Source organism: Lepidochelys olivacea (genome assembly GCF_965140295.1).
Source record: "Lepidochelys olivacea isolate rLepOli2 genome assembly, chromosome: 14".
Taxonomy (NCBI): domain Eukaryota; kingdom Metazoa; phylum Chordata; order Testudines; family Cheloniidae; genus Lepidochelys; species Lepidochelys olivacea.
This window is the reverse complement of record NC_140424.1, coordinates 2,675,421-2,702,340: the sequence shown is the minus strand read 5'-3', so window position 1 is coordinate 2,702,340 and position 26,920 is coordinate 2,675,421. Positions and strand designations below refer to the sequence as shown.

Below are 26,920 nucleotides of genomic sequence, written 5' to 3'. Positions count from 1 at the left end.
ACGCGCGCAAATGACTGCTCTCAGACAGTACTGCGGGACTTGCGGTGTGGCATCAGAGAAGACGCAAGATTGGAGTTCACCCGCATCTCTACTTTCGGAAGGGTGTTCTGTCAGAAGGGGGCCCATGCCAAAAAAGCCACATACCTGGCCATCCCAAGGGTTTTCATTTCAGAGCGTCCCTGACAGTCACAGCTTCCGCATGGAGGGAGATGTGGGCTGGGCCCGCCGTGGGCTGAGCCCCAACTGACTCTGAAGATTAAGACCAGGACCTTGAAGCAAATCAGGTGTGGGAACTAGAGTCGTGCTCGCAGATTGCCAGAATGCTGTGCTCAGCTGACCCATGGTCTCGCCTAGCGGAGAGGCTTCATCTTCTACCTTAGATATTGAATGGTCACGGATAAGATAGAAGTGCCACTTGGACCAGTTAGAGCGTCTTTGCAGCTTTTGCTTTCATTCCCAGAGCTTGCAGTCAGCCTGGAGATGAGGAATGCATTGATGTGGTCCAACAGGAAGGGAAACCACGCTACAGACAACCGAACTCACACCTGCAGGTCTCAACCGGCACTACTGCAAAGGCCATTGCACGCACATGGCTGCAGCTCAGCTCCCTGTTTCGTCATCCTGACTAGAACAGCCATGTTATAAAACCCTACCAAACCAAAGGCTCCAATCTGGTTAAACTACTTTGTATTAATGATTTGAGAACTGGGAAGATCCAGGACATACAAGCAATGGGGGGGTGGGGGGAGCGAATAGCACAACCATGAGCTAGCTCAGTATAACAAGTCTAAAGGCAACGGCCAGCTAAGCTCCACTCCAGAGCTGGCTGCATTTCAATGGTGCCAGTTACAGAGAGTTTGGGAAGCGATTTGGGATTCTTTGGGAAGAAAGGCACTATAAAAATGTAAATTACAATCAGCTTCCTTTCTAAAGCTTCCATGTTGTTAATTTAGAGAATTGTCAGTGATCAGTTGTCTGAGCAAAAAGCGAAAATCCCTGTCAAAATTCACCAGCAACTGCCCAATATGAAACTAAAGGAAGAACAAACCCTGAAAAGCCCCAGTGCAGGTGTAAGAGCCATTCCCAGCACTGCAGCCATCCTTAGTCAGCGGCTTTTCTATTGCCTAGTGCTTCCTGCGATGCAAACTCTTTTGGCCAAAGGAGCGGCAGAGGAGCACAATGCATGAAATACACGCGGTGGCATAGGATAGCTTCTGGGGCGAATGCTTCCCTCTCTGCCAGCCCGCAGATTCCCTCCTGTTGCCACACACACAAAACCACCCACTATTTCCCCTCTGATTCACTTGAGTGAGATTCTCGTTCCTTCCCTCCAGACTCTGAGATAATGAGGCAAGAGGCTGTTATGCGAGCAATGACATTTATTACTTCTGATGACTGTAAGGAATTCTGCCTTCGTTTTCTCAAGACTATTATTATTATTATTAGGAATCTTTCCTCAGCGCAGTCCAGAAATCCTTGCAAAACCACTCTTCCATTTGAAAGGGTGTTTGTAACAGGAAATGGAAGCTGGACTGAAGCTCCCAGTAATGTAATCCATCACCACTGGGACCAGTCTACTCTTCTAGGGAAGAGGAAGTCCCCAGGTCTTTCAGACTTTTGCCAAACACAAACGCTCTGCAAAAGCCCTGCACTATAGATGCAGGTTTAGCTATTTGTTTGGAGGGGCGATACCACTTTCCCCTTGCCGAAGGAGTCTGTCTCCGGGCACATACCAAGTTTCACACGTCACCTGTGCTAGCAGCAAAGCTCCTCTCAGTCTCAGAGCCATTGCAGCAGCTGTGCGGATACAATAAGGTCCACACGGATGAATCAGCGCCTGGGGAAAGTGGGATTACGTTGGCGGAAGGTGCCAGCTTCCTCCATCCCTCTCTGTAATTACTCCACATGTGTAGGCAGCTGATTGTAGTTGCAGCATCAGCGAGGGGGAGGCTGACAGCTCTTCCACCATCTCATTAAGTGCAATCATTCTGAGGGCGAGCACTGGTTCTGGAAAATAATTACAAAGGGCCTTCCTCATCAGCGTGCCTCAGGAAAGCCTCGGCACGGAGGCCAAGGCTTCTTCGCTATATAAATTAGTCCCCAGAAGCCAGCTGCTTGCTCCAGACATCGTAATGGAGGACATCAAGGTGCCACCTGCAAAGGGAGCTCCAGCCACACAGCATAGCTGGCAAAGAGGTGGTTCCCAGTCACCAATGATGCCGAGTTGCTTCCCCTTCCACTCACTTAAGCACAAAGCAGGTGCCCCCATACGGAGGTCTGCAATTAGTAACTGCATGGAAGTGGCAGAGAGATCCATGCTTCCTCCATTTACTCAGGATTGGGTCCTGCCTCCCAAAGCAAGGCCCAGGCTGCTGTAGAAAGCCCACCGGAGCAGAAGTTTGGGATTCAAACCTGAGTAATGCCTGGGCAAAAGAGAACCCAAAATCAAAATGGCAGTGTTTGACCTGGGGGAAATCCAGAGCTTAGATCCATTTTAGGAAAGTGCCATCTCTGGGCCACCAGCAGAGACTACCAGACTATCAGCAAGACCAACAAACCATGGGACTGTTTAAAATTAAGCCTGGAAGAAGAGCTCTGTGTAGCTCAAAAGCTTGTCTCTCTCACCAACAGAAGTTGGTCCATTAAAAGATATTACCTCACCCCTCATCTCCTTAAAACTGAGACATTTATTGTTGTCCAAGAACTTATGAATATGTACTTAACATGACAAGCTGCGGAAAGCCTTGCACTCTGTACCCAGTTGCAGCAGGAGCTGGCTGCTTCCCTATAGTAGGATTTGTAAGGAAGCTTTGTTAAGTTTCCTGGGTCACAGTAGCTACCAATACCCCAAAATCCTATCAATAAATATGCAGCAGGAAAACTGCATTTCTTCTAACAAACCAATACATGCTTTCCCTCCTTGCCCCCAATCAACGCCCTGAGACACTGACACTAAGCTTTCACTGTTTGGTTTGAAACAACTCCCATTGCCTTAATGGAGTTCGATGGGATCCTGAATCTTGTTTCTTGGATAATTTCTTTTGAAGTTTGCTCATGGGGATTAGCAAACATCTAGTTTCTGTAAGGGTCCCAGACAATAACTCCTGTTGGACATCTTCACACGGCAAGAGGATTCTTTTCTTTCTACTGACAAACAAGCACTATTCACAAGAACAGAAATGTTAACATAGCCTACAAGAGGTCAGTGTTTTATTACCCATAAGCATACAACTTCAGTGTCTTAACTTTATTTGGAATTACAATACCTGGATCAGGCACGGATTTGGAACCCATTAGGGCCCACATGGGGGGGGGGCGCGGGGGGGGGAAGAGAAGAGAAAAGACAATACCTGACTCAAAATTCACCCATAATGCCAAGTTATCCTTCTCTATCCTCCAGCTGGCACAATGTTCTATAAAAATGATGAGCAGTGGAAAAGTTAACAACGTTGCTTTGTTTAAATTGTTGTCTTCAGGCTTCAGAGTCAATGTGATGTTGAGATGAATAGGGTCAGTTCACACTTTTTAAATGTGGGTTCTGTTCACACTGCAAAGTGAAATATGTTTTAACCAGGACAACTGCATTTTAACCAGGTCCAGGATTTGTATCATAGACCAGACTCTGAAAATTATGTGTCATTATGACTGCTTCCTTTCAGTCTGCAAACTAAGTAAAGCAGCACTGTAGTGATACACATTCAGAAGGTTTTCTTTGCAAGCAAAAAGGTTAAAAACTCAGGTTTGAGTGACTGGGTAGACAGTACAGAAACTGATGAAGCCAGTTACAGTCCATAGAGGTGAACTGCCAGATAGCAGTGCAATCCCACTCTGAGAGGCCATGCTAACATTCGTGCTTTCGTCCCTGGAGAAATAAATAGGATAAACTTTACTCAGCTGTTTTCAAACTAGAACCCCCTTCAAGTGTCTCTTTTGGCCAACGCAAACACAAAGCTTAAAAATCAAGTTCAGTTTGCAACTGCCAAGGTAAACAGTGCCATGGTATCACATGGCCATAAACAAACAAGCCACACAGCAAGTTCACAGCAGGACTGTGCACAGGCTCCCAAAGAAATCTGTACCCACACTGCCAACAGCCTAGTAACACAGCTCTTCAGAGACAACACCTTCACTATGGCTGAGCCACCAGCAGAAACGGTTCAGTAGCAATTGACCTTGGAGACTGACTCATACAAATCACTCGATTCTGAAGACTGGTAAATCCAGTTTACTTATTCAACAGCTATTATCACTATGTATGCTCAGCTTAAGCACATACATAATTCTTAGACACCGAGCCTTGCCGATTAGCACAATACTCCATCACATAGAGCAAGAGAGCGTTCAGACTGCAAGGGAAAGTTAACATCCATGCATCCGGAATATCCACGGCCAAATATCAAGCAACCTAGCAATGCAGATTCCGTTAGGTCAGACAATTTTCCAGGAGGGAATGCACCCCCATGGACATCTGCAATGCTAGCAGAGTTAAATGTTGTCAAATCACAATCTAATTAAACTTTCACAGACATGAGAAACCTCTTTATCAGATTGGCCATAACAACATAGAACAGAAAACAGGACTTCAGTTCATCGTCTTGACTAAAATGGAATTGTGATTGGTCATATGAGGATTATGCCCTGAGGAGATCACAAAGAAAACCAGCGTTTTCAAACTGCAGTCATTCAAACCGCTGCGTTGAATGCTTTGGGCCTAAGTTTTCCTACCACAATTTTACTCGCTTTATGCTTACAAATAGTTCAGTGCTCCAGCCATTTATAAAACAGACAATAGTGTAACTGCTCCAGTTTACTGCACGACAGCCTGCAGAACGTCCTCGGTTAGAGGGATTATAGCCGAGTTCGTCGCAGAACGGCGTCGTTTACCCTAATTCACACAGCGCAAGAACATTCTGGTTGTGAAACTCTGAAGGAAAAAAAACAAGTCACTAGACTCACTGACCTCAGATATAACAGAGTTACAGACATAGCGCGAAGGACGTGCCTTTTAACAACACTTCCCTCATGGAACGCATCTGCTGCTGCACGACCTGCCTGGGAGCTCTCTCTTCCTTTACCAGGTGTATTCTTTAACCCCATATTCATCTAGCACCATCATATACAAGTCAAAAGGAGATTTAGGACTAAATAGGTCTGCCCCTTCAGCACAGCATTCCTAGCTTAGGAAGGGTCATTAAAAACAAAGGGCTCTCACGGTACACGGCCCTCTTCAGTCCCCGAGAGTATGCAGAGCTGATGTGGTTATCTGATGTGGCAGTGAAACCGTTTAAGTGGGTTTCACAGGACAGTACAATACCCCGGGCTGGCTCAGAAGCCAAGGAAACCTTTCATCATGAAAGAGACAGCTAGGTTTGAAATTGGGCTTAATTTTAAAGCTCTATTTTTGGAACCACTAATATGAACCATTTTGATATGGCAGGTTTCGGAGTAGCAGCTGTGTTAGTCTGTATTTGCAAAAAGATGTGGGGACCTGCATGAAAACCTCCTAAGCTTACTTTTACCAGCTTAAGTTAAAACTTCCCCAAGGTACAAACTATTTTACCTTTTGCCCTTGGACTTTCGCTGCCACCACCAAGCGTCTAACCAGTATTATTATTAGGAAAGAGTCCGTTTGGAAAGGTTTCCCCCCCAAAAAAATCCTCCCAAACATTACCCCCCTTTTCTGGGAAGGTTTGGTAAAAACCCTCACCAATTTGCATAGGTTACCACAGACCCAAACCCTTGGATCTTAAGAACAATGAAAAAACAAACATTCAGTTTCTTAAAAGAAGAATTTTAAGAGAAGAAAAAGTAAAGAGGATCACCTCTGTAAAATCAGGATTTGTTAGTCTCTAAGGTGCCCAAGCACTCTTTTTCATTCTGATATGAAATTTTTTGCCTGATAAAATTTAATCTTGTGGAGGTGGAAGGAGAGAAGTTAGAGAGCCTGTTACTCCAGCGTAGGTAGGAATCATTTCATTCTCCCCAACACCCCCCCCCTTAGCAGTCGGTTTCTCCATGAACTGCAGCTATGAGCGATCGCTGGGGACCACATTGTAAGACCAGCACGAAAGTCAGGAATTGAGTCCAGGGTGCCACTTCTAAGGAGAGCGAAGTGCCGCAAGGCAGCTGCGATGGTAAATTACTCCTGCCCAACCCCACCGCCAGTTCTGCGCTTACATAAGAGGACACCTTTTTCCACCCCTCCATCCAGCCCTCAGGACTAAATCCCATTTCCCCATATTTGGAAACGGCCCCCCCCCCCACACACACAGCGAGAGAGAAAGAAAACAAACCACCAAACCCTTGCAATTATTTAAAAATAAAAGACACGGCACGTTGCATAACCGCCCCGGGGAAAGACAGCCGCAAATTAACATCTCAAACCAACCCAGCCCACGAACCAGCAACAAGCCAGGAGAGGGACAAGCCCCGGCTCCCGCTGCTTGCCAGCCGGGGCCGAGAAAAATTGAGAGCGACTCGTTAGAGCCGAGCCCGAGCCGGCTGCCCTGGCTTGAGCCGCGCTACGGTCCCCGCAGCCCTCCCCGGGCCAGGCGCAGCGCCGGGCGAGGCGGGGCCCGAGGCGACGGGGACGGGCTCACCTTGTAGACGGTCTCGGTGAGGCGGTGAACCTCCTCGGAGCGCGCCATGCCGGCCGGGTCGCGCAGCGCCGTGCAGCCGGGCGGAGTGCGCTGGGGCGCGGCCGCCGCCGAGCTTATATCGCCGCCCCGCGCCGGGCGCCCCGGCGGCCGCCTCCGCCCGCCCCCGGCTCCGCCCGCCGGCCCCGGGGGGGAGGATCGGCCGCCAATTGCGGGGCCAGCCCGCCGGGCGCCGCACGCCCCTAACCAGCCCCCCTCTGCCCCCGAACCACCCCCCTCTGCCCCCGAACCACTCCTCCCTCCGCCCCCTACCCAGCCCCCCGCCCGCCCCCCTCTGCCCCCGAACCCCTCCCTCCGCCCCCTACCCAGCCCCCCACCCGCCCCCCTCTGCCCCCTAACCCCTCCCTCCGCCCCCTACCCAGCCCCCCACCCGCCCCCCTCTGCCCCCTAACCACCCCTCCCTCCGCCCCCTACCCAGCCCCCCGCCCGCCCCCCTCTGCCCCCTAATCACTCCCTCCGCCCCCTACCCAGCCCCCCGCCCGCCCCCCTCTGCCCCCTAACCACCCCGCCCTCCGCCCCTACCCAGCCCCCCGCCCTCCCCCCTCTGCCCCCTAACCACCCCTCCCTCTGCCCCCTACCCAGCCCCCCGCCCGCCCCCCTCTGCCCCCTAACCCCTCCCTCCGCCCCCTACCCAGCCCCCCACCCGCCCCCCTCTGCCCCCTAACCACCCCTCCAGCACCCCACAGCCCCCACCCCTCTGCCCCCTAACCACTCCCTCCGCCCCCTACCCAGCCCCCTACCCGCCCCCCTCTGCCCCCTAACCACCCCTCCGCCCCCGCCCCCTAACCAGCCCCCCGCCCTCCCCCCTCTGCCCCCTAACCCCTCCCTCCGCCCCCTACCCAGCCCCCCACCCGCCCCCCTCTGCCCCCTAACCCCTCCCTCCGCCCCCTACCCAGCCCCCCGCCCGCCCCCCTCTGCCCCCTAACCACCCCTCCCTCCGCCCCCTACCCAGCCCCCCGCCCGCCCCCTCTGCCCCCTAACCCCTCCCTCCGCCCCCTACCCAGCCCCCCACCCGCCCCCCTCTGCCCCCTAACCCCTCCCTCCGCCCCCTAACCAGCCCCCCGCCCGCCCCCTCTGCCCCCTAACCACCCCTCCAGCACCCCACAGCCCCCACCCCTCTGCCCCCTAACCCCTCCCTCCGCCCCCTACCCAGCCCCCTACCCGCCCCCCTCTGCCCCCTAACCACCCCTCCGCCCCCTACCCAGCCCCCTACCCGCCCCCCTCTGCCCCCTAACCACCCTTCCGCCCCCTAACCAGCCCCCTACCCGCCCCCTCTGCCCCCTAACCCCTCCCTCCGCCCCCTAACCAGCCCCCCACCCCTCTCTGCCCCGCCCCCTCCCACCCCCTAACCACCCCTCCAGGTACCCCACAGCCCCACCTCCCTCTGCCCCCTAACCACCCCTCCAGGCACCCCACCCCCCCACCCCCCTCTGCCCCCTACCCACCGCTCCAGGCACCCCACAGCCCCCCGCCCCCTAACCACCCCTCCAGGCACCCCACAGCCCCCACCCCCCTCTGCCCCCTACCCACCCCTCCAGCACCCCCCCACCGCCCCCTAACCACCGCTCCAGGCACCCCACAGCCCCCCCGCCCCCTAACCACCGCTCCAGGCACCCCACAGCCCCCACCCCCCTCTGCCCCCTAACCACCCCTCCAGGCACCCCACAGCCCCCAACAGCCCTAACCACCCCACACATCCCCTGCCCCCAACGCCCCCAGGCACCCTACAGCCCCCTGCCCCCAACACCCCTAACCACCCCATGCCCCCCCTGCCCCCAATGCCCCCAGGCACTCTACAGCCCCCAACACCCCTGATTAGGGGTTTGGAACGGGTCCCATATGAGGAGAGATTAAAGAGGCTAGGACTTTTCAGCTTGGACAAGAAGAGACTATGGGGAGGATGTGATAGAGGTCTATAAAATCATGAGTGGTGTGGAGAAAGCGAACAAGGAAAAGTTGTTTACTTGTTCCCATCATATAAGAACTAGGGGCCACCCAATGAAATTAATGGGCAGCAGGTTTAAAACAAATAAAAGGAAGTTCTTCTTCGCTCAGCGCACAGTCAACCTGTGGAACTCCTTGCCTGAGGAGGTTGTGAAGGCTAGGACTAGACCAGGGTTTAAAAGAGAACTGGATAAATTCATGGAGGTAAAGTCCATTTATGGCTATTAGCCAGGATGGGTAAAGAATGGTGTCCCTAGCCTCTGTTTGCCAGAGGGTGGAGATGGATGGCAGGAGAGAGATCACTAGATCATTACCTGGTCGGTTCACTCCCTCTGGGACACCTGGCATTGGCCACTGTCAGCAGACAGGATACTGGGCTGGATGGACCTTTGGTCTGACCCAGTGTGGCCGTTCTTATGTTCTTATACCCATAACACCCAGCACCCATACCAACTTTCTGTCCCTCCTCCCCATAGCATCCCATCCAGCCCCCCATCATCACACTTCCCACCCCGCCTAGACCCCCGTGGGAGAACAAAAAGGAACTCAGAGCTTTTCTTTTGCTCACGTATCAAGGTGAGAAGGTCAGCAATGGATTGGTGGAGGGGGTTTTAGAGCAATAGACAGACAGACGGGAGAGTTTGTACTACAAGATGGATGGCGGGATAAAGGGTTTGTTTCATGGGAGATGGATGGATGCACTGATGGTAAATGAGAAGAGTCGGGGAGGGAAGGGAAATAGTGATTAGAAAGGGCCTGGGGGAGGGGAGGTAGCTAAACATGTAGAGGGGGCAAAATGGGGAATGAAGGGCAGAGGCGCAGGAGGGGGATAGAACGGCTAATGTCGTGTGCACGTGACTTGAGCCCATACAACAGGCCTGGGAGCTTTGGCTCCCTACGGTGGAAGTGCGTGTTCAGAGCAGGATTCCACTGTGCGGGGCATGTCCTGGAGCTGCTGGGGAAGAGCGGGAGCTGGATGAGAACTTGGTGCCATATTGAGCCAGTTCTCCCACACCCCGGCCAGGCAGCTGCAGTTCCCCACCGTTCCCCCAAGCAGAAGGATCTGGTGTCTCGTTTGTTCCCTTCAAATGGAGAGGCCCAGATGCCCCTCAGAATTCCCTCTCCTGTCCCCCCGCTTCGAGGCCATGCTGGCCCCAATATCTGTCTGTCTCCCTTTCTGTCTCAATCAGCATCTTTCTCAGGCTAGGGCTTTCAGGGCTTCCTCACAGGCACAAGAGACTCTGGGGAGATATTGGGGGTTTGACTGGCTCCCGGAGCTGCCTTTCCCAAATGTCTGAAACCTGATTCCCCTCAAAATGAAAGCAATCATGTCCCACTGTACCCCCATGTTGTGTCATTAAAGGCTGTACCCGCCCTCCCTCCACTCCCCGCCCTCCTCCGAGGGGAAAGGGAGGTGCTGATCTCTGCAGCATGACTCTTCAGCAGCATGACCTTTTCCCCATGCTGTAAAGAACAACAAAATAGTTCATAAGAACGGCCACACTGGGTCAGACCAAAGGTCCATCCAGCCCAGTATCCTGTCTTCCCACAGTGGCCAACGCCAGGTGCCCCAGAGGGAGTGAACTTAACAGGTAATGATCTAGTGAACTCTCTCCTGCCATCCATCTCCACCCTCTGGCAAACAGAGGCTAGGGACACCATTCCTTGCCCATCCTGGCTAATAGCCATTAATGGACTTAACCTCCATAAATTTATCCAGTTCTCTTTTAAACCCTGGTCTAGTCCTAGCCTTCACAACCTCCTCAGGCAAGGAGTTCCACAGGTTGACTGTGCACTGTGTGAAGAAGTTAACAATGGTGGCTTCTGAAGTATCAGCTGGGGTCTGAATCAGCACCCATTAAAATAAATGGGGCAGCTCACTCCTCAAAGCTACTGTATCAGGCTCTCTGCAAACTCAGGCAAATGTCTCTGCTTCAGTTACATTTATTTCATGTTTCAGATGTTTTCTTCCCAGCCATAGTAATGCATCCGATGGCCAATCAGGTTCCCAGACCATGGAGGGCGGGTGCAATAGCATTGTTAGCCAAAGGCATACAACCACAAGAGCTGGCAGTTGGATTGGGCATCTCTTTCCTCCAATCGGAGTGGGAGAAAAAGGCACAATTTTTGATGGGGGTGGGACACACCTGTGAGCGGGGCAGCAGAGGTACATCAGGGTCTGGTTGTGGATAGGGCAAACCTGTGGCCATAGGGTCAGTAGTTAATAAGTTGGATATACATCTCCATGCCCCTCCAGCCGCTTCCTTTTACGGCCTAGGGCGCTGCGGGGGCTGTGGTCTCAGAGCATTCTGTTCACCCCCAGCCCGCTCTTACTTTCAAGTGTTTTTAGTTTGCTTGCCTGAGGCCACACGATTCCGCTTCCCCCAACTCTCCTTGGGGTTAAGGGAGGTGGGCAGGCGGCTCTTCATGTCTGACCTAGAGGAGGATCTATGTCTGGTGGGATCTCCCTCTCCATCTTTCTTTGTCATCTTCTGAATCTCTCCTCCCTGAACTCTGAGAACAAGAGGAAGGGGAAAGCACAAACCAGTTAGAATCATAGAATCATAGAATATCAGGGTTGGAAGGGACCCCAGAAGGTCATCTAGTCCAAACCCCTGCTCAAAGCAGGACCAATTCCCAGTTAAATCATCCCAGCCAGGGCTTTGTCAACCCTGACCTTAAAAACCTCTAAGGAAGGAGATTCTACCACCTCCCTAGGTAACTCATTCCAGTGTTTCACCACCCTCTTAGTGAAAAAGTTTTTCCTAATATCCAATCTAAACCTCCCCCACTGCAACTTGAGACCATTACTCCTCGTTCTGTCATCTGCTACCATTGAGAACAGTCTAGAGCCATCCTCTTTGGAACCCCCTTTCAGGTAGTTGAAAGCAGCTATCAAATCCCCCCTCATTCTTCTCTTCTGCAGGCTAAACAATCCCAGCTCCCTCAGCCTCTCCCCATAACTCATGTGTTCCAGTCCCCTAATCATTTTTGTTGCCCTTCGCTGGACTCTCTCCAATTTATCCACATCCTTCTTGAAGTGTGGGGCCCAAAACTGGACACAGTACTCCAGATGAGGCCTCACCAATGTCGAATAGAGGGGAACGATCACGTCCCTCGATCTGCTCGCTATGCCCCTACTTATACATCCCAAAATGCCATTGGCCTTCTTGGCAACAAGGGCACACTGCTGACTCATATCCAGCTTCTCGTCCACTGTCACCCCTAGGTGTTCTCCTACCCCAGAACCACACTCTTCTCTTTCACTTCTCCTTCCCTCCACTGTTGGCCTTCATCCAGCAAACACAGGGGAGCCCACAAGATGCCCAGCTGACTGTCCAGTGTTGCTGCCTTTCGTTGACACCAGTCCCTGGCCTTTGTTTGTACCTGCCCCATGTAGGTTGTACACATTGGGGGGCAGGGAAGACAAAGGAAGGACGTGAGATGGGGCTTTTTGTTTTGACTGACTTGTTAACTAGTCCCAGCTGAGAGGACTGGGATATATTTGCCCTTTGTAAGAGGTGAGCTTTCAAAGAGGAGGGGACCGTGGCATGCTGATCTGGCTCATGTCCAGGGATGGGGACCTGGAATGCTACGTTCGATCTTTTCAGGAGAGCCCCAGTAAGGCAGGAAGCAGCAAGTATTCTGCCTTGTTGACCAGTCGGATGTGGGGGGGTGTTTCAGAGTTGGAAGTGTGGGTGCTGCTCACTTGAGGGCTACTGGACTTGCCCCTCAATGCAGAGGACACCAGGGCAAGGCTTTCAGAGGGGAGGGATGGGAAGAGAGCCATTGTGTGCATCTTTATCACGTTATTTTTAGTTGCGTTATGTAAGTCGTTCTTTACTATGTCATGGGTGTGGGGGGTTCTTGCATTTAATTCCAGTGTGACAGCCCAGCAATTCAAACAAGCTGTTCCTCTGGCAAGGAAGATAAAAGGATTTGTAATTTCTCATAATAAAAGAGGCCTTTTGGGAGGCCCCTCAGAGAATGTCTCACATCTAGAGCTAGTCTTGTATCAGAGCTTTCCTGTCCCCACATTTCTGCTGCTTCTGTGTGTGCCTTATGCTCAGGAAGTTTGAGCATGGAGAGCGGCTCCCCTGATCCCCAGCTGGAAGCATCCAGTGATTCTTCTCATCTTCACTTTAAGAGAAGGATTTACCAAATCATAGCTGCCTACGGCTTTTCCCACTTTAAGAACCTGCAAGTGGCAGCTGAGTTCCTGGAATAGTTCTTGGCATTTTTGCTTCACTAAATATGCCCTAAGGAGGTCAGCTAATCCCAGAGTAGGACCCTCCTTCCCAGCAGCAGGCCTGCTGAGCACTTTCAGGGTGTGTGGCCATCGCAGGCCTTCCTTGTGCCATACATTTCCTTTGATTTGGTTTTCTAAACTGTTCATTTGTTTCCATGCTTCACTGTGCAAGCATCGGGCAATGGCAGGAATGTACCAAGGTCACTGTGGGGTTACAGTTTCATCCCATTTTATGTTATTGTCCTTGGGCACCTTGAACCCGCTGTTTGCAAACCAGATTTCCGAGAGGTGTCAATGGTTCACTTGTGTCTGCTGCAGAGATGCAGCCTCACTTTCCATGTGCACGGGAAACAAACTAGAAAACAAGGGTGAGAAACCTCCTGGAATAGTCTCCCAGAGGATCTGGTGGGAGTCCTGTCCTATGAGACATTCAGAACTAGAGAGTAGAAAGCACTGGAGAACACAGAGTAAGGAACAATCCTGGACTGACCCCAAGAAGATAGACCAGATAGAACCTCATGTCAATATTCTCTGTATTATTCCTGGAAAGATACTGGAACAAATTATTAAACAATCAGTTGGAAGCACCTGGAGGATAAAGGGTTAAGGAATAGCCAGCATGGATTTGTCAAGAAAAAGCCATGGCAAACCAACCTAATTTCCTTCTTTGACCGGGTTACTGGCTTAGTGGATGGGGGGAAGCAGTAGATGTGATGTGGCTTTTGACACAGTCCCACATAACATTCAATATTTTCATCAATGACTTGGATAATGGAGTGGCGAGTATATTTATAACATTTGCAGATGACACCAATCTGGGAGGGGTTGCAAGCACCTAGGAGGACAAGATTAGAATTCAAAATGACCTTGAGAAATTGAAAAATTAGTCTGAAATTAACAAATTGAAGTTCAATACAGACAAGTGCAAAGTACTTCACTTAGGAAGGAAACATCAAATGCACAAATACAAAATGAGAAATAACTGGCTAGGTCATACCACAGTGAAAAGGATCTGGGAGTTATAGTAGATCACAAATTTAATACAAGACAGTGATGAGATGCAGCTGTGAAAAAGGCGAATATTCTGGGGTGTTTTAATGGGAGTGGTGTTTGTACAACATAAGAGATAACTGGCACTGGCGAGGCCTCAGCTGGAGTACTGGGTCCAGCTCTGGGCTTCACACTTTAGGAAAGATGTGGCTAATTTAGAGAATGCCGAGGAGAGCGACAAAAATGATCAAAGGTTTAGAAAAGCTAGTCTATGAGGAAAGATTAAAAAACCGGCCTTGTTTTGTCTTGAGAAAAGAAGACTTGGGGGGGCGGATCTGATAAGTCTTCAAATATGTTCAGGGCTGTTATAAAGAGGATGATGATCAACTGTTCTCCGTGTCCACTGAAGGAAGGACAAGAAGTAATGGGGCTTAATCTGCAGCCAGGCAGATTTAGTTTGAATATTAGGAAAAACTTTCTCACTATGAGGGTAATTAAGTTCTAGACTAGGCCTCCAAGGGAGGTTGTGGAATCCCCATCAGTTAAGAGCAGCTTGGACAAACCCCAGTCAGGGATGGACTTCGCGAGACCCCTTCCAGCCCCACATTTCTGTGATTCTAGAACAAGCCCAACATTAGTAAAGTTATACCAACAGCTTTGAAATAGTCGTGGTTAGAAGCATCTCACAGGGGAGTCCTACTCTAGTCTACATTATCCCCTTTGGATCTCTGACTTTCATATTCAGCTTCCTGCAGAATTCCTAATATGAATCTGGGCTCCCCACTCTCCACATTCCTCTCATGGGAACCCCAGTTCTCTTTCTGTCTGAGGGTGTTTTCTATCCGAGAGGGAATGTATCCACTCACAGCACATTAACATCCGCCTCCCACTGCCGCTGGGGTGGAGCGAAGTTACTGTAGCAACACCGTGTTATGTAATCCACCCAGTGTGACTGCAGGTGTGTGTGTGAGTGTGCGAGAGAGCTACTTTAGAAGTTCCATTAGGGTTTTTTTTAATGATTACACTCTGGTGTCATGCTAGCACTCCTAGGCAGGTCACGCGCTCGCTCATTGCAACACAGTCACTGACAAAAGAGCTATTCAATGGCTTGAACAAGCACAACCAAGTGACAGAGAACCTGGACCCTAGGTGCCTGCAAAGTTACAGCCAAGCAGTGAGGTTGGCTGGGCCTCACTGTTGAGGGGAGGAGCTGCTGGGGGAAAGGAGACGGAAAGAACCAGGTCTGAGGCTGCATTTGAACAGCTGGTAAAGCTTCCAGGCAGTGAGATGTAGCCAGCTGTGGAATTGTTCTCCCTCAGGAGGGCCGGCACATTCAATGAAAGGCGACACATTTAAAAGCTAGAAAAGGAAATACATGTACACAACTCATAATTAACCAGTGGAACTCACTGCCACAAGATAACATCAAGGCCAAGTGCTCAGCCAGATTTCCAAAAGGAATAAGACATTGATCTGGGTGATGAGAACATACACAATAGATCAGATTGAAAAAAACAGGGATATAAACCCTCTGCCTTAGCGCATGAGCCAGTCATTAACTGATGGGGGCTAGAATGAAACAGGTAATTCCACAACTGCCCACTCTTCGGTTCTTTGCATCTTTCTCTCAAGCAGCTGATGCTGGCCACTGGTTAGAGACAGGAAACTGGGCTAGATGGGTCGCTGGTCTGGTCAAGTAATTCTGTGTTCCCATTGCTTGGCACATTTCAAATAAGACAGGACAATAAATGCCACTTGTCCAGGGAATAAGGCTGTATTTACAGGTGGATGGACTAGATCTAACAGGCCTCTTCTGTCATTAATTTCCATGATTATATGACACCCAGTCGCCATATGGGAGAGGCAGACACACGTTCACTCACTCTGTAGATTTTAGGCTCTTAGAGGCTCTCCCTTTAAAATCCCATCTTCACTCTGACAGCGGCAGGTAGTCTAAAATTCATACTCAATCATCCCTCTTTGGCATGTACTGAAATGAGAGGATACTCAAGAAAACAAGATTTCAGGTTAGTCTCATTAAGCCCCTCCAAATGATGTGGTATAAGGCAGAAATGTACCTGCAAGTGTCGGCTTGTTAAATGAGATTACCAGGAAATTTGCATGGTGCATCTCTCACACAGATGGCTTCCCCACTAGGGTCCTAATACACTGCCTGCTGTGTGCACTGCCTGGATTTGCTGCTAAGAATCATTTATTTTTAAAAGAATTTTAACATGATTTTCTGAAATCTGATGGGTCACTTTCGAGACCGTCCCACTGGGCTAGAGCAAAGGCAGAGGAGCGACCTGCTTTTTCTTGTGGATTTTCTTTCGGCACAGGGGGCATTTTATCTTGCAGCTCAGTTCTGAGTGGAAGCAAACCCCTGTTCCCTGTGGCAAGCTGGTATTGTAGATGGTCCTTATGGCCAGTAACTGGTTTGGTCTCTGGATTTCATGAGTTTACAGCAAAGGTTTTTTTCTCCCCTGGGGCTTTTTGTTTGAAAACGTGAAAAGGATGTTAGATTTTTTTGTTTGTCTCTTTCTGAGGGCATCGGCAGGGAACAGCAATGGGAGGGTCACGCCAGGCAAAAATTCTCACCCCTGTCCAAACTGTCAAGAAGTCTCGTTCTTGCACTTTCACAGAAACCCAGATCAGTTACCGCATCCATCGACCCTTTTTTGGTTAATTTGTCACATTAGTGGAATGATCACTCACCGTACAGGCACCCAAGGGTTAAACCAAACTGCTGATCCAAACTGGAAGCAAAAGCTTTCCCCCAGATACTGTAACCACCCTGGGACAGCCATTGGATGTACGTAGTAGTGTAGAATATAAGTCAGGCGGGGGCTCCTGAGTGTCTGAAATACACAAGCCATTGAAATAAACAGAGGAAACTTGTCTATTTAAAGCTTTTTTGTGTGCTTTACTGAGCTGTACTGAAGTACAGAAATACGAACTCCATAAACACATCTAGTGCACAGAGCCCTGTGCTTGGGTGCTGTTTTAATTCTTGTTTAGAGGATTTGGCTATTGTTCATTTGTTGAGGTCATTAGAAACTATTAAAGATCTAATGTTATTGGGGCCCTTTCAGTTTACAGACTTTCCTGAACTTCTAATGTTTCATAGCTGTCACCCAAGTGCCGTCTTAAAGAACAATGGGATGTGGAGAAAGATCAGACAGGGTATGTTCAAGGGGAGCCGCACTGGCTTCTGGAGGTTATTCCCACGGCTGCATTGTTGAAATAAGAGGAGGTCAGAAATAGCAGCTATGATTTATTATTGTTGTTGTTCATTCCTGCCCACGTGCTGGGCACTGTACGAACCACAGGGAGACACGGTCCCTGCCCTGGACAGCTTCCACACTAAGAGAGATGAATGGACCCAGAGCATAGAGGAAAGAGGAATGACAAACAAGGCAAGTGGGCAGGTGGCAGCTGCCAGCATCCTGCTAATGCAAAGCGTTAATCACACATACATAAATAATGTGTGTGTGTGTGTATGTGAGAACACACACACAGAGTCTAAAAGCTGCACTCTAGCTCAGTTACAGCTTTGAGGCAGGAATCACGGGGGCAGGTCTCCGGCCTGTGCTATGCAGGAGGTCAGAGATGATCACAGTGGTCCCTTCTGGCCTTAAAAATCTATGAATCACTAAGCACCTAGCAACCCACAGCCATCTCCTAACAGAGGAATAACAAGCCCCAGGGCTTATCCCAGCCCAAGTGAGGAGCGAGCACCAACTAGTCACAGCCCCGTCCCTGCTCAGACCAGCAGCCCGAGGTGCACACAGCACTTCAAGGGCCCCACTCTGTGGGTGGAAAAGCTGCAACGGCCGAGTCACAATGAGGACAGGTCCCATCCCGCAGCTCCAAGGCCACAGACCAAACAGCTGGCTGCCAAGGGAAGGACCCACGAGCGTTCATCCTTCAGAGGCCCCCGCAGCACTACCTGGAATCACCCAACCACCAGCGTAAGAGAAACCCTGTTTGGATCACAACCAGCCATCAGGCTAGGAGCCCAGGCCAAGGAAGAGGATTTTACGACTGAGAGCGGCTCTACGCGTACAGTGCTGCAGCTGCCCTGCTGCAGCATGTCGTGGGGACGCTTCGTATGCCCCCGGCAGAGCTGCTGCGGTCAGCGTGGGGACTCCACTTCCCGGAGAGGCGGGAGCCGCCCTCCCAGTGACACAGTCCTGCGTACACCGGCAGCGTGAGGGCTGTTGAACTGCATCGCTCAAGGGTGTGGAAGCAATGCCCTTCAGCTGACATACGTTGGTAGTGTAGACAAAGCCTTAACGGCTGTGATTTGAATGGCCCCAGTAATCTCTCACCCAAAGTGAGCGACTTAACCTGCTGCAGGGCACAGCCTGTCGTCCCTTAGGTGCGTGCTAGGCAGCCCATTGACGCCAACGCGACGGGCCATGAGTCTGCCCCAAAGCCCACCGAAGTCACTGGTTTTAATCAGCTCTGGCTCGAGCCCTGCATGGGCAAAGTTAAGCGCCTGCAAAGACGTTTGCAGGATTGGGGCCCATCGGTTACTCCAATGGAAGGGACTCGCGCTGTACGGAGGTGGGCCTGGACCAGTCGGCTCATCAGGGAATAACGAACAACGATTTACTTCAGTGTCTTTGGAGTAATACAAGCAGAAACGTTAGCAATCAGCTATAAAGCTGTTCTCTTGGCAGTTGGCAGCTCTCGCATAGAGATGAAGGTACCATGGTGATGAACACACACAAACGTCTGGAGAGACACCCAGCTATAGATAGTTGAGGCAGGAGAAAACCAGTATGAAGGGGCACTGTTTGAAAGTCCTCAAAATCAAAGCGTTGAGGGTTGGGGTTTTCCCATGCACCCCTGTGCGGGCGCAGACATGCCATGGCTTTGCAATCGCCATGTGCCGCAAAGCCACTTGGGCGCTACCGAAAATCACACCCCTACAATAGTTTTCCCAAACATTTAAATTAGCCACAAACTTTCTGAAAAGGATTTACCTGGTGTCACGCCGAGTCTCTAACGTCCAGCATTTCCCAGCAGCGACACACATTTCCTCTGCTTTAGTTTGCATCGAATGAGGCATCTGCTGGGGCAAGGTATGCTGGCGGGGACCAGCCCAGCTCATCAAACGGAGAGTCTGACGCAGTGATGCTAACGACATAGGCAGTGTCGCTGAATACTTTTACTCACTCACCTACGCCAGTGTGTTATTGTGTCGGGCTGGGGGAGGAGGGGCTCCAGGGCACTAGGCGCTGCACAAATGGGTGGTAAGAAGAGAGCCCTGGTGGCAGAGAGCTTGCCGCCCTGCCTTGTGACACAACACAAAGAGGTGGATAAAAGAGCAGGGGCAAAGAGGAGCAGGTTTCTTCTGCCCTGGCCTTTTCCTCTGAAATACAAAGGGCCAGCAGAGGCTGGGCAGGAAGCTCGAGCTGTGCTGGAAGCTGGGGCCAGTATCAGTTTCCACCCCTGACCTCCAATGCATCTTCCCCAGGGACGAAAGGAATAGTAGTAGTTCTGGAAAGTCAACCCTAGCCCTGCATGGGGTGTGCTATTAAAACCCCCTGGGGGTGGGGTGCCTGCGTCACACACAGGTGGCTAACCTGTGCAGCCCACTGGATGTTCTTTTCTCTTTTCCCTGGGGTGCAGGGTGGGGAGTGCGGGAGGGAGTTTCAGTTCTAGGGGTTGGAAAGGTCTGTATGGTTTTGTCAATTGAAGAGGAAACACGTATGGGTATTTTTAAAAAATATAACACAACCTGTAACACACCTAGAGCAAGGGACAGGCAAACTCCGCCCTCCTGAAGGGGATGCGAGGCCTGCTCCAATGCGTCATAAACCCCTATGCTGCTAGAGATGCTCCCTTCTCTCAACCAGGAGGTACGTCTGTAGCTGATTACAATGAAGTCCTGGTAGCTACAGAGCTGCGTGGGAGGGGAGGACCGGGGTGGCAGGGAGCGGGTTTCAGGGTGGTTAGAAGACGAGAGCAGGCACAGAGTAGAATACTGTAGAGACCAGCAGCCTCACCTCTTCAGAGGCCTTCTTGGAACCATGGACTGGGCACCTGCAAACTGCAATAAACCTGCCACCAACATGCCTTGCGGACGGTCCTTTCCTGTCAGCCTTGCTTTAAAGAACAGGTTCTCTGAGCCCCTCCTGCTCAGAACCTTGGTTTGTCCCGGCAATCACACTCGATTCTCTTCGTCATCCTCCGGGTTAATTTCACTGCCAGCTCAGCCGTTGGCTTTGCTCAGGGACAGCTCCTCTGCCCTGCAGTCAGGTAGCACATCAAACTGGGGGTGGGGGGGCCTCCTGGGTGAAAAGCAACGTCCCCCCCAAACGCCTAGTGGTGGGGAATGCTGGGAGTATGGAAGAGAGGGAGTGGGTGGGAGGACTGGATGGAGTGAGGACAAAGCAACTATGAATAAAGAGAAGGTAATTGGGGCTGGGGGTCTGGGAAGAGGGAGGGGAGACAGATGGACGGATAGGAATTCATTGTAGGAGGATGCAGGGAAGGCAATGAAAGGGACAGAGAGCTGGGCGGATATGGATGTGCTGGAAAACAAGACAGATGTTCTGTCAGTATCACATTCTACTGACCCCACGGGGCCCTTGGAAGAAAAGCAAATAAATGCTCAAGAGCCAAGAGCGAAACTTACCTTTTGCCTCAATGGTGGCACTTGGGTCTGGGGTAACCCACTGAGCAACAGCTGCGACTTGTGACGCTTTCAGTGAGCCAGGGAGGAAGCTGAGGTCAAGGGGGAGACACACAACAGGATCCTTGCTCCAGATGCTTGCTGCCGGGACTGTCAGCTCCTTGGTGTGGCGCCCAGGGAGATGAAAGGCTAATCCTAGGCCAGTAATGCTGAACTACAAACAGCTAGGAGCTCCCAGGGGAAGTTTTAGGAAGCAGGAATAGTTTGTGTGATTTGCATAACTGGGATGCTGGGACGTGTGCATCACATTTTTAAACAGAGGGGTGCACAGGGCTAGTTGGACGGCACCTCTGACACTGAGAGCAGCCGCAGGGTCACAACGTGTACATTATGGATTCGTTAAGGGCCCAGCGCTGCTGCCCTTGCACACGCTCCTCAGCTGTTAAGTCCCCTGATTTCACTGGGGCTGCTCACAAAGAGAGGTCACACTCAGCGAGTGCAAAGCTGGCGGACTTGGGAACTTCGCTAAGCAAAGCAGAGATGGGCTGTCACTTCCTCCCTACATCTCCCAGGCTTTCCCAGCCCAGGGGAGAGTCATTTACAAACAACAGCGGTGAGACAGCTGCCGCACTTCAGTATAGACACTGCAGGGACAGGAGGGGCTCTCCCGTCGCTGTAGTTAATCCACCTCCCCGGAATTCTTCCATCAGCCTAGCACTGTCCATATCGGGGCGTAACTATGTCCTGGGAGGAGGGATTTTTCACTACCCTGAGGGACATGGCTGGGTCAACTTTGATTTTTAGCTTAGACCTGCCTAAGGTTGCCCTAAATTGGGACGTTGTCACCTACAGATTTTAAAGGCGTGGCCATGCCATTTTGATTCTCTCCTGCTTGTTGCCTCCTCTCCTCAATGCTGGGCTACTGCACATCATGGCTCACCTCACTCAGCCCTGGGCAGCCTGCTGTGATGGCCAGAAGGGAGCTGTCTGCTGAAGGGCAGCACATGGCAGACACCTGTAGGCAACACTGATCTCTTCCTGAAAGGAAGCCAGGATCAGTCCGTGCAGCAGGGCAGGAAATCGCTGTAAAGCTTGGAGGAGCCATAATGCATATCCATGGTGGCACGTGAGCTTGGGGAACCCCCAACTCCAGTTCAATGCTGGGCGAGTGGGCTAGGAGTGGGAGAGATTGGCCAAGCAGAGGCACATGGGGATAGTGATAAGTTTGTGAGGCTCCAGCCGGATTAGAAATCTGGGAGGAAATTGACCTGAGCTTCCCTGCGAAGTCCCAGGGTAGCGGGATGGCAACTCTGGTACTTCTGATCTGTCACTAAATGTACCGCTCCAGCCACCTGCCAGGCTCCATGTAGCACGGGCGTCGTCCACACTGCAAAAGGTCACCGAGACCCAGTCCCACAGCCTGCTAACAGAGCGGCTCTGCTCTCAGCTCTGCTCTCTATGGGAAACGGCACGGATCTTTCCCACCAGCTGAGCTAGCAAGACTCGCTAGTGAGACAAGACCACGTAAAACACTCAGCGCCCCCCAAGGTGGGTTTGCCCGGGTTTCTCAGCAGGGGGCGCTGCAGCTTGGGCTTGGGGCTGCCACTAACGCTTCTGCGCAGCTGATTAACCCTGCCTGGCCGTATTCAGCCTCCGGGTCATTTGGGGTGATAGGAGCACCCCCCTCTTCTCCCACCTGCACATCCCAGCTTGGCGCTGCTTCCCTCCTCCTCCAGAGCCCGAGTGCTCCGGCCATTGCAGCTGGGGGAGTATCTGACCAGCTACAGCCTTTCCTCCAGCCCGGGGTTGCGGGGGAAGGGGTCTGATTCTCCTCCCCAACACATCACACGAAGGGAATGTTGTGTCACGATCACTATGGCAAACCCTCAAAATGTGCTAGGGGAGCCCAGCTGAGCCTTCCTCAGCCATGGAGGAGTGCCTCTGCCCAAGGGGAGGGTCTTGCAAGTCAGCTGCATAGCCCAGTGGTTAGAGCAGAGGGTCTAAAAGCCAGTGCTCCTGGGTTCTGTGTCTGACTCTCATGGGGCTGCGGGATCATGGACAAGTTACTTCCCTCTCTCTGTGCCTGGATTTTTCCCCATCTTTACTATGCTACCTACCCTAATCAATGCTTGGACAGTGATTTTGAAGGGCAGGGTATTGTTATGAAGATGGTAGAAAGGAAAGTGGGGGAACCCCCAAAACATAAGCTGTACATTTCCTGACTCAGTGTTCACAGGGGAGGGTAGAAGGCCCTCAGCTCCCAGCAACAGAGAGATGCAGAGCCAGCGGTTCCAAGGCGCCAGCTGGCAGCATATGCACCATGAAGGCAGGGGTCCATCGCCTAGGTGCAAACACTGGGAAGCTGCGTGCTTCACCCCCAGAGATAAACACGCCTAGATCCAGCGGGAGATTAAAGGCCTCAGACTTCAATGGAGTCACTGATTTTTATCTGACCACTTCCACTGTAGGCACATCAGAAAACATCTGGACAAGTGGGGGGTCTGTGACCTCTTCAGCCTTTGTCAGAGCTAAGCCCTTCTTCCTTTCCAGCCCGCCCCAAAATCCAGCTGTGTTGGCATAGAAACGACAGTGGGCCCGGCCTGGCATCATCACAGCAGTTACACAACTCAATTAAATATAGACTAAAAGGGCTGCAGTGATTTCAAAAGAAGAGGGTGTTCAGGCCACGAGGGAGCGTGTATGAAGAAAGTGTCTCCCTCACATGAGGCACCGGCTTCCGGGCAACTCCCAGAAGATCAAGAGGAGGGGAGGGGATTATCTCATGAGTTTTTAAAAAAAGCCCAATGTACAGAGCCAAGGGCTGTTCAGAGGCACCGGTACCTCGTGGACAACTCTGAATAACGTTCTATTTAAAGGCAATGCTGCTTGCATAACGTCTGCTGTAATTCCCTCTCCCCCTCACCAAAATTATTCCCAGGAACAAGATCTGTACAACCGCAGAATTCACCTGCTCCCTGAGACCCAGCATTGGGCGAGCTCCGTGGAGCGAAGACAGACTCTGAAGCCAGGAAGGAATGGGGGGTAGCAAAGGCCCCTGCGGAACAAAGACGGTCTCTCCAGCAACTACAGGACAGGAAAGTGGCACTGTCTCCCAGCAGACCCGCGCCATCCCTGACTTCTGCACGAGGTCAGATCTTTCCATTTCAAAAACAAGTCACGTTAAATGCTCTGCTGATTGGCACATTAGAAATACCACAGAGACACATGTCTAATGGCGCTGACAGAAATGTCAAATCATGAGTCTCTGTAAATGTTAAGAGGCTGCAAGGGAGACAAGATGGGTCAGGTAAGATCAGTTATTAGACCCACCTCTGTTGGGGAAAGAGACAAGCTTTCAAACTACACAGAGCCCATCACAGGTTACGGGGTTGCAAGTCACTCCCACCGTCCTCTTGCCTTGTGATGGGCATCTTTAAAACCACAGTCTTTTGGTCGTCACAAACCTTTGCACTAACTCTGCTGTACAGCGTCCCGAGTGGGAAAGACTCATCAAACATCCCGTGCAGTGAAGCTGCCAGGGCTGTGGTGCAGGGGAGGGGAACAGCACGGGGAGTGGGGAAGTCTCTGGGGATGCTTTGTGTGGGTGCTAGAGACAGAGGGAGCAGCATGAGGCTGCTTGGTTGAACAGGGATTTCATTAGTGACAAGCACTGGTTCTTCAATGAATTTCTTTGAGGAGGGAAGATGCTTGAATGAAATATCCGGCCAAGTAAAATCCAGCAGGAATGGATCCAAATCCATATCCCCCACTATTGCACGGCTGGACAAATAGTCACAGGAAAAGCCATTCCAGCTGGGGGTCAAGAGCAGCCAGGGCCTCTGGGTGTTTGATCCTCTTGGGCAGAGAAAGGCAGAAGCCAGGGCAGAGCACTGCACATGATGCCCTGGGCCAGGGCCCAGCTGGAGGAGGCACCTAGGATCCCCCAGCCCCAGCCTCTTGGTTCAGTCAGTGCAGTGGGTGCAACTCCCAAACCACCCCAGACAGGGAGGAGAATCGCATCGAGCCTGATGTGCTGCATCCCATTAGCCCAGTCCACCGTGCCCCAGTGTGTGGTTTGTGCTGTGCTCTCTATCCCTCCAAGGGGCGGGGGTGTAGGGCATGTGCCTGGTTTTAGAGACACCGCATTACAAGGCAATGAACATCTGTTCAAAGCAGTGGAGCTGCTACTGGCTACAACCTTCTTCACTGTTTCAGGAACACCAGTGAGGGAGGCCCAGGAAAATCCTCTGAGCAAGTGGCCAAGTAGGAAACGTGATAACCACGCTGCAGTCCAGCCAGGCCCCACCCAGCCCCACTGCTATTAACGAAAGTCTGAACTAACCTGGCAGCTCACCCTTCCAGCAGCCCAAGCTGCAGGGCTTGGCCCATTTGTTTCTTAGCTTGTTAATTCTTATCGAGGGCCCCTTACAAAGAGCTCGTTTTCATGGCAAAACTGGAACCATGGAAGAGGGAACTTTCACCCCACACCCATTCAGCCATGTTGGAATCACCTCAGTTGCAGACCAGGCACCTCCACACACCTCTCCGCCTTCACCAGACTCCGACTCACCTAGGGACACGGGAGGCTGTTTTACTCTTAGAGCAGCTCTCAGCCCAGCGCCTCCCCTCTGGCTTTAGATACCCTACAGGAGGTGAAGACAGGCACAGCTGGCTGAAGCAACAGGTTTACACCAGATTTGCCCTTCTCAGCCTTCATTCTAGCTGCCAGTAGCCGCTACGGTTTAGTATACACAGATCCCCACATCCACACGCTCCCAGCTCTCTCTCCCCCTATTTTACCTGGCTGCAGTTTGCACCCAAGCCACAGAGCAGTCTTGGCAATGTTACTGTAATTTGTTAACAAAAATTCTGCTCCTAAGATCCACCCAGCTGGGGTTACTCTATGCTACAGGAGTGCAGATTCTGGCCATTCCTTTCCCAGCTCTCCCCCGGGAAGAGGGTTGTGTGGGAGATGGAAAGCCCCCCTCAGTCACTCAAAACACATTTATCATGACAATCTGATCACAGAAGCTGAACTGGTGACACCATTAGAAAGGCTTTATTGTTATAACACACCACAGAGGCCACACACCCCTCCTGGCTTTTCCTCTCAAGGAAACATGCTGCACAATCTGTTGGGTACACGGATTAAAACAGGAAACGGCTGGCAGTTCAGTAAGTGGTCATTTCACTGCCTTGATGAATGCAGCATGCTGCATTAACCCCTTCAGTGCTAACCCAACTGCCTGTCTGCGATCTGAACCCAAAAAAGGGTGATGAGCAAGAGACCGCAGCAGACAGCAGAACATTTATGTCCCTGCCTGCCACTTCAGGACACCTGACACTTCAGGAGTGCGAATCCCCCTAAGCCTGGCTGGCACTGCCTTTGTTCGCAGACATTCACGAAAGCCCAGAGTCAGAGCAGAAGCATGTTTCCATCTCTCCTCTGACACGGTGATAAGCAATACCTCGGCCTGACGGTGTGCTCACAGTACTGAAGGGGCAAAGCACTGCACCCGTAGGAAAGGCCTTGCGCTCTTCTCCATTGCCACGGTGCAGCAGCTACTCCGATTTGCCAGAATGAGCCAGCGAGGGTGAAATCAGAGAGCCAACAGAGGGCACGAGTGGGGGATTAAATGGTACATACAGAACGTGTTCTTCAAAAGAAAGGTTAAACACCTGAGCCTGTGAGGACAGAGCTCCCTCTGGTGGAGAACGTGCATATTGCAGCGACAAGGTGCGTGAGGGTCTTTTAGTGCAGTAGGTCTCAACCTGTGCTCTGCGGACCCCTTGCGGGGCCATGGCAACGTCTAAGGGGTCTGCAAAAGACAGACTGAAAACTGACTGAACAGAATTTAACTATACATACAGACAATAGACTGCCAAAGGGGTCTGCACCTCCATTCAAAAATTTTAGGGGTCCCCAAATGAAAAAAGGGAACCACTGTTTTATTGGACCAGCTTCTGGTGGTGAGAGAGACTCTTTCAAGCTTACACTGAGCTCTTCCTCAGGTCTGGGAAAGGTTCTCCGAGTATCACAGCTAAATGTCAAGTGGAACAGATAACTGCTTATGCTAAACCTCTTGTAAGAGACCATTCGAAGTGACCTGGCCTGTTAACACCTTTGCTGTAATAGGAATGGTCTCTCACAACATGTGTTAACTGCTTATGCTAAACCATCTCTTCCACCTTGGACTTAGCTGTGACACTCTGAGCACCGCTCTCAGACCTTAAGAAGAGCACTGTCTGGCTCAAAACCATCTCTCTCACCACCAGAAATTGGTCCAGTAAGAGATTCCCATACCCATCTTGTCTCTCTCATATCCTGGGACCAACACGATGACAACAACCCTGAAAACATGCATACTGCATGACATTCAAAGGCTTGAACTGGCAGCAAAAAGGTCTATTTTTAAAATAAATGGGGCGGGTGGG

General features: G+C 51.4%; 1 protein-coding gene across 5 annotated transcripts in view; it reads right to left on the bottom strand.

Annotated features, from left to right (window-relative positions):
• The window catches only part of BAIAP2 (BAR/IMD domain containing adaptor protein 2), an 87,886-nt gene extending 81,190 nt beyond the window's left edge, over nt 1-6,696 (bottom strand). For all 5 annotated transcript variants that reach the window (XM_084646769.1, XM_084646766.1, XM_084646768.1 and 2 more), the window contains exon 1: nt 6,600-6,696. In XM_084646769.1, the coding sequence (XP_084502895.1) occupies nt 6,600-6,647 (48 nt within the window). In that variant the 5' untranslated portion in view covers nt 6,648-6,696. The remainder of the gene's footprint in view (nt 1-6,599) is intronic.
• Between the last annotated feature and the right edge of the window lie 20,224 nt (nt 6,697-26,920).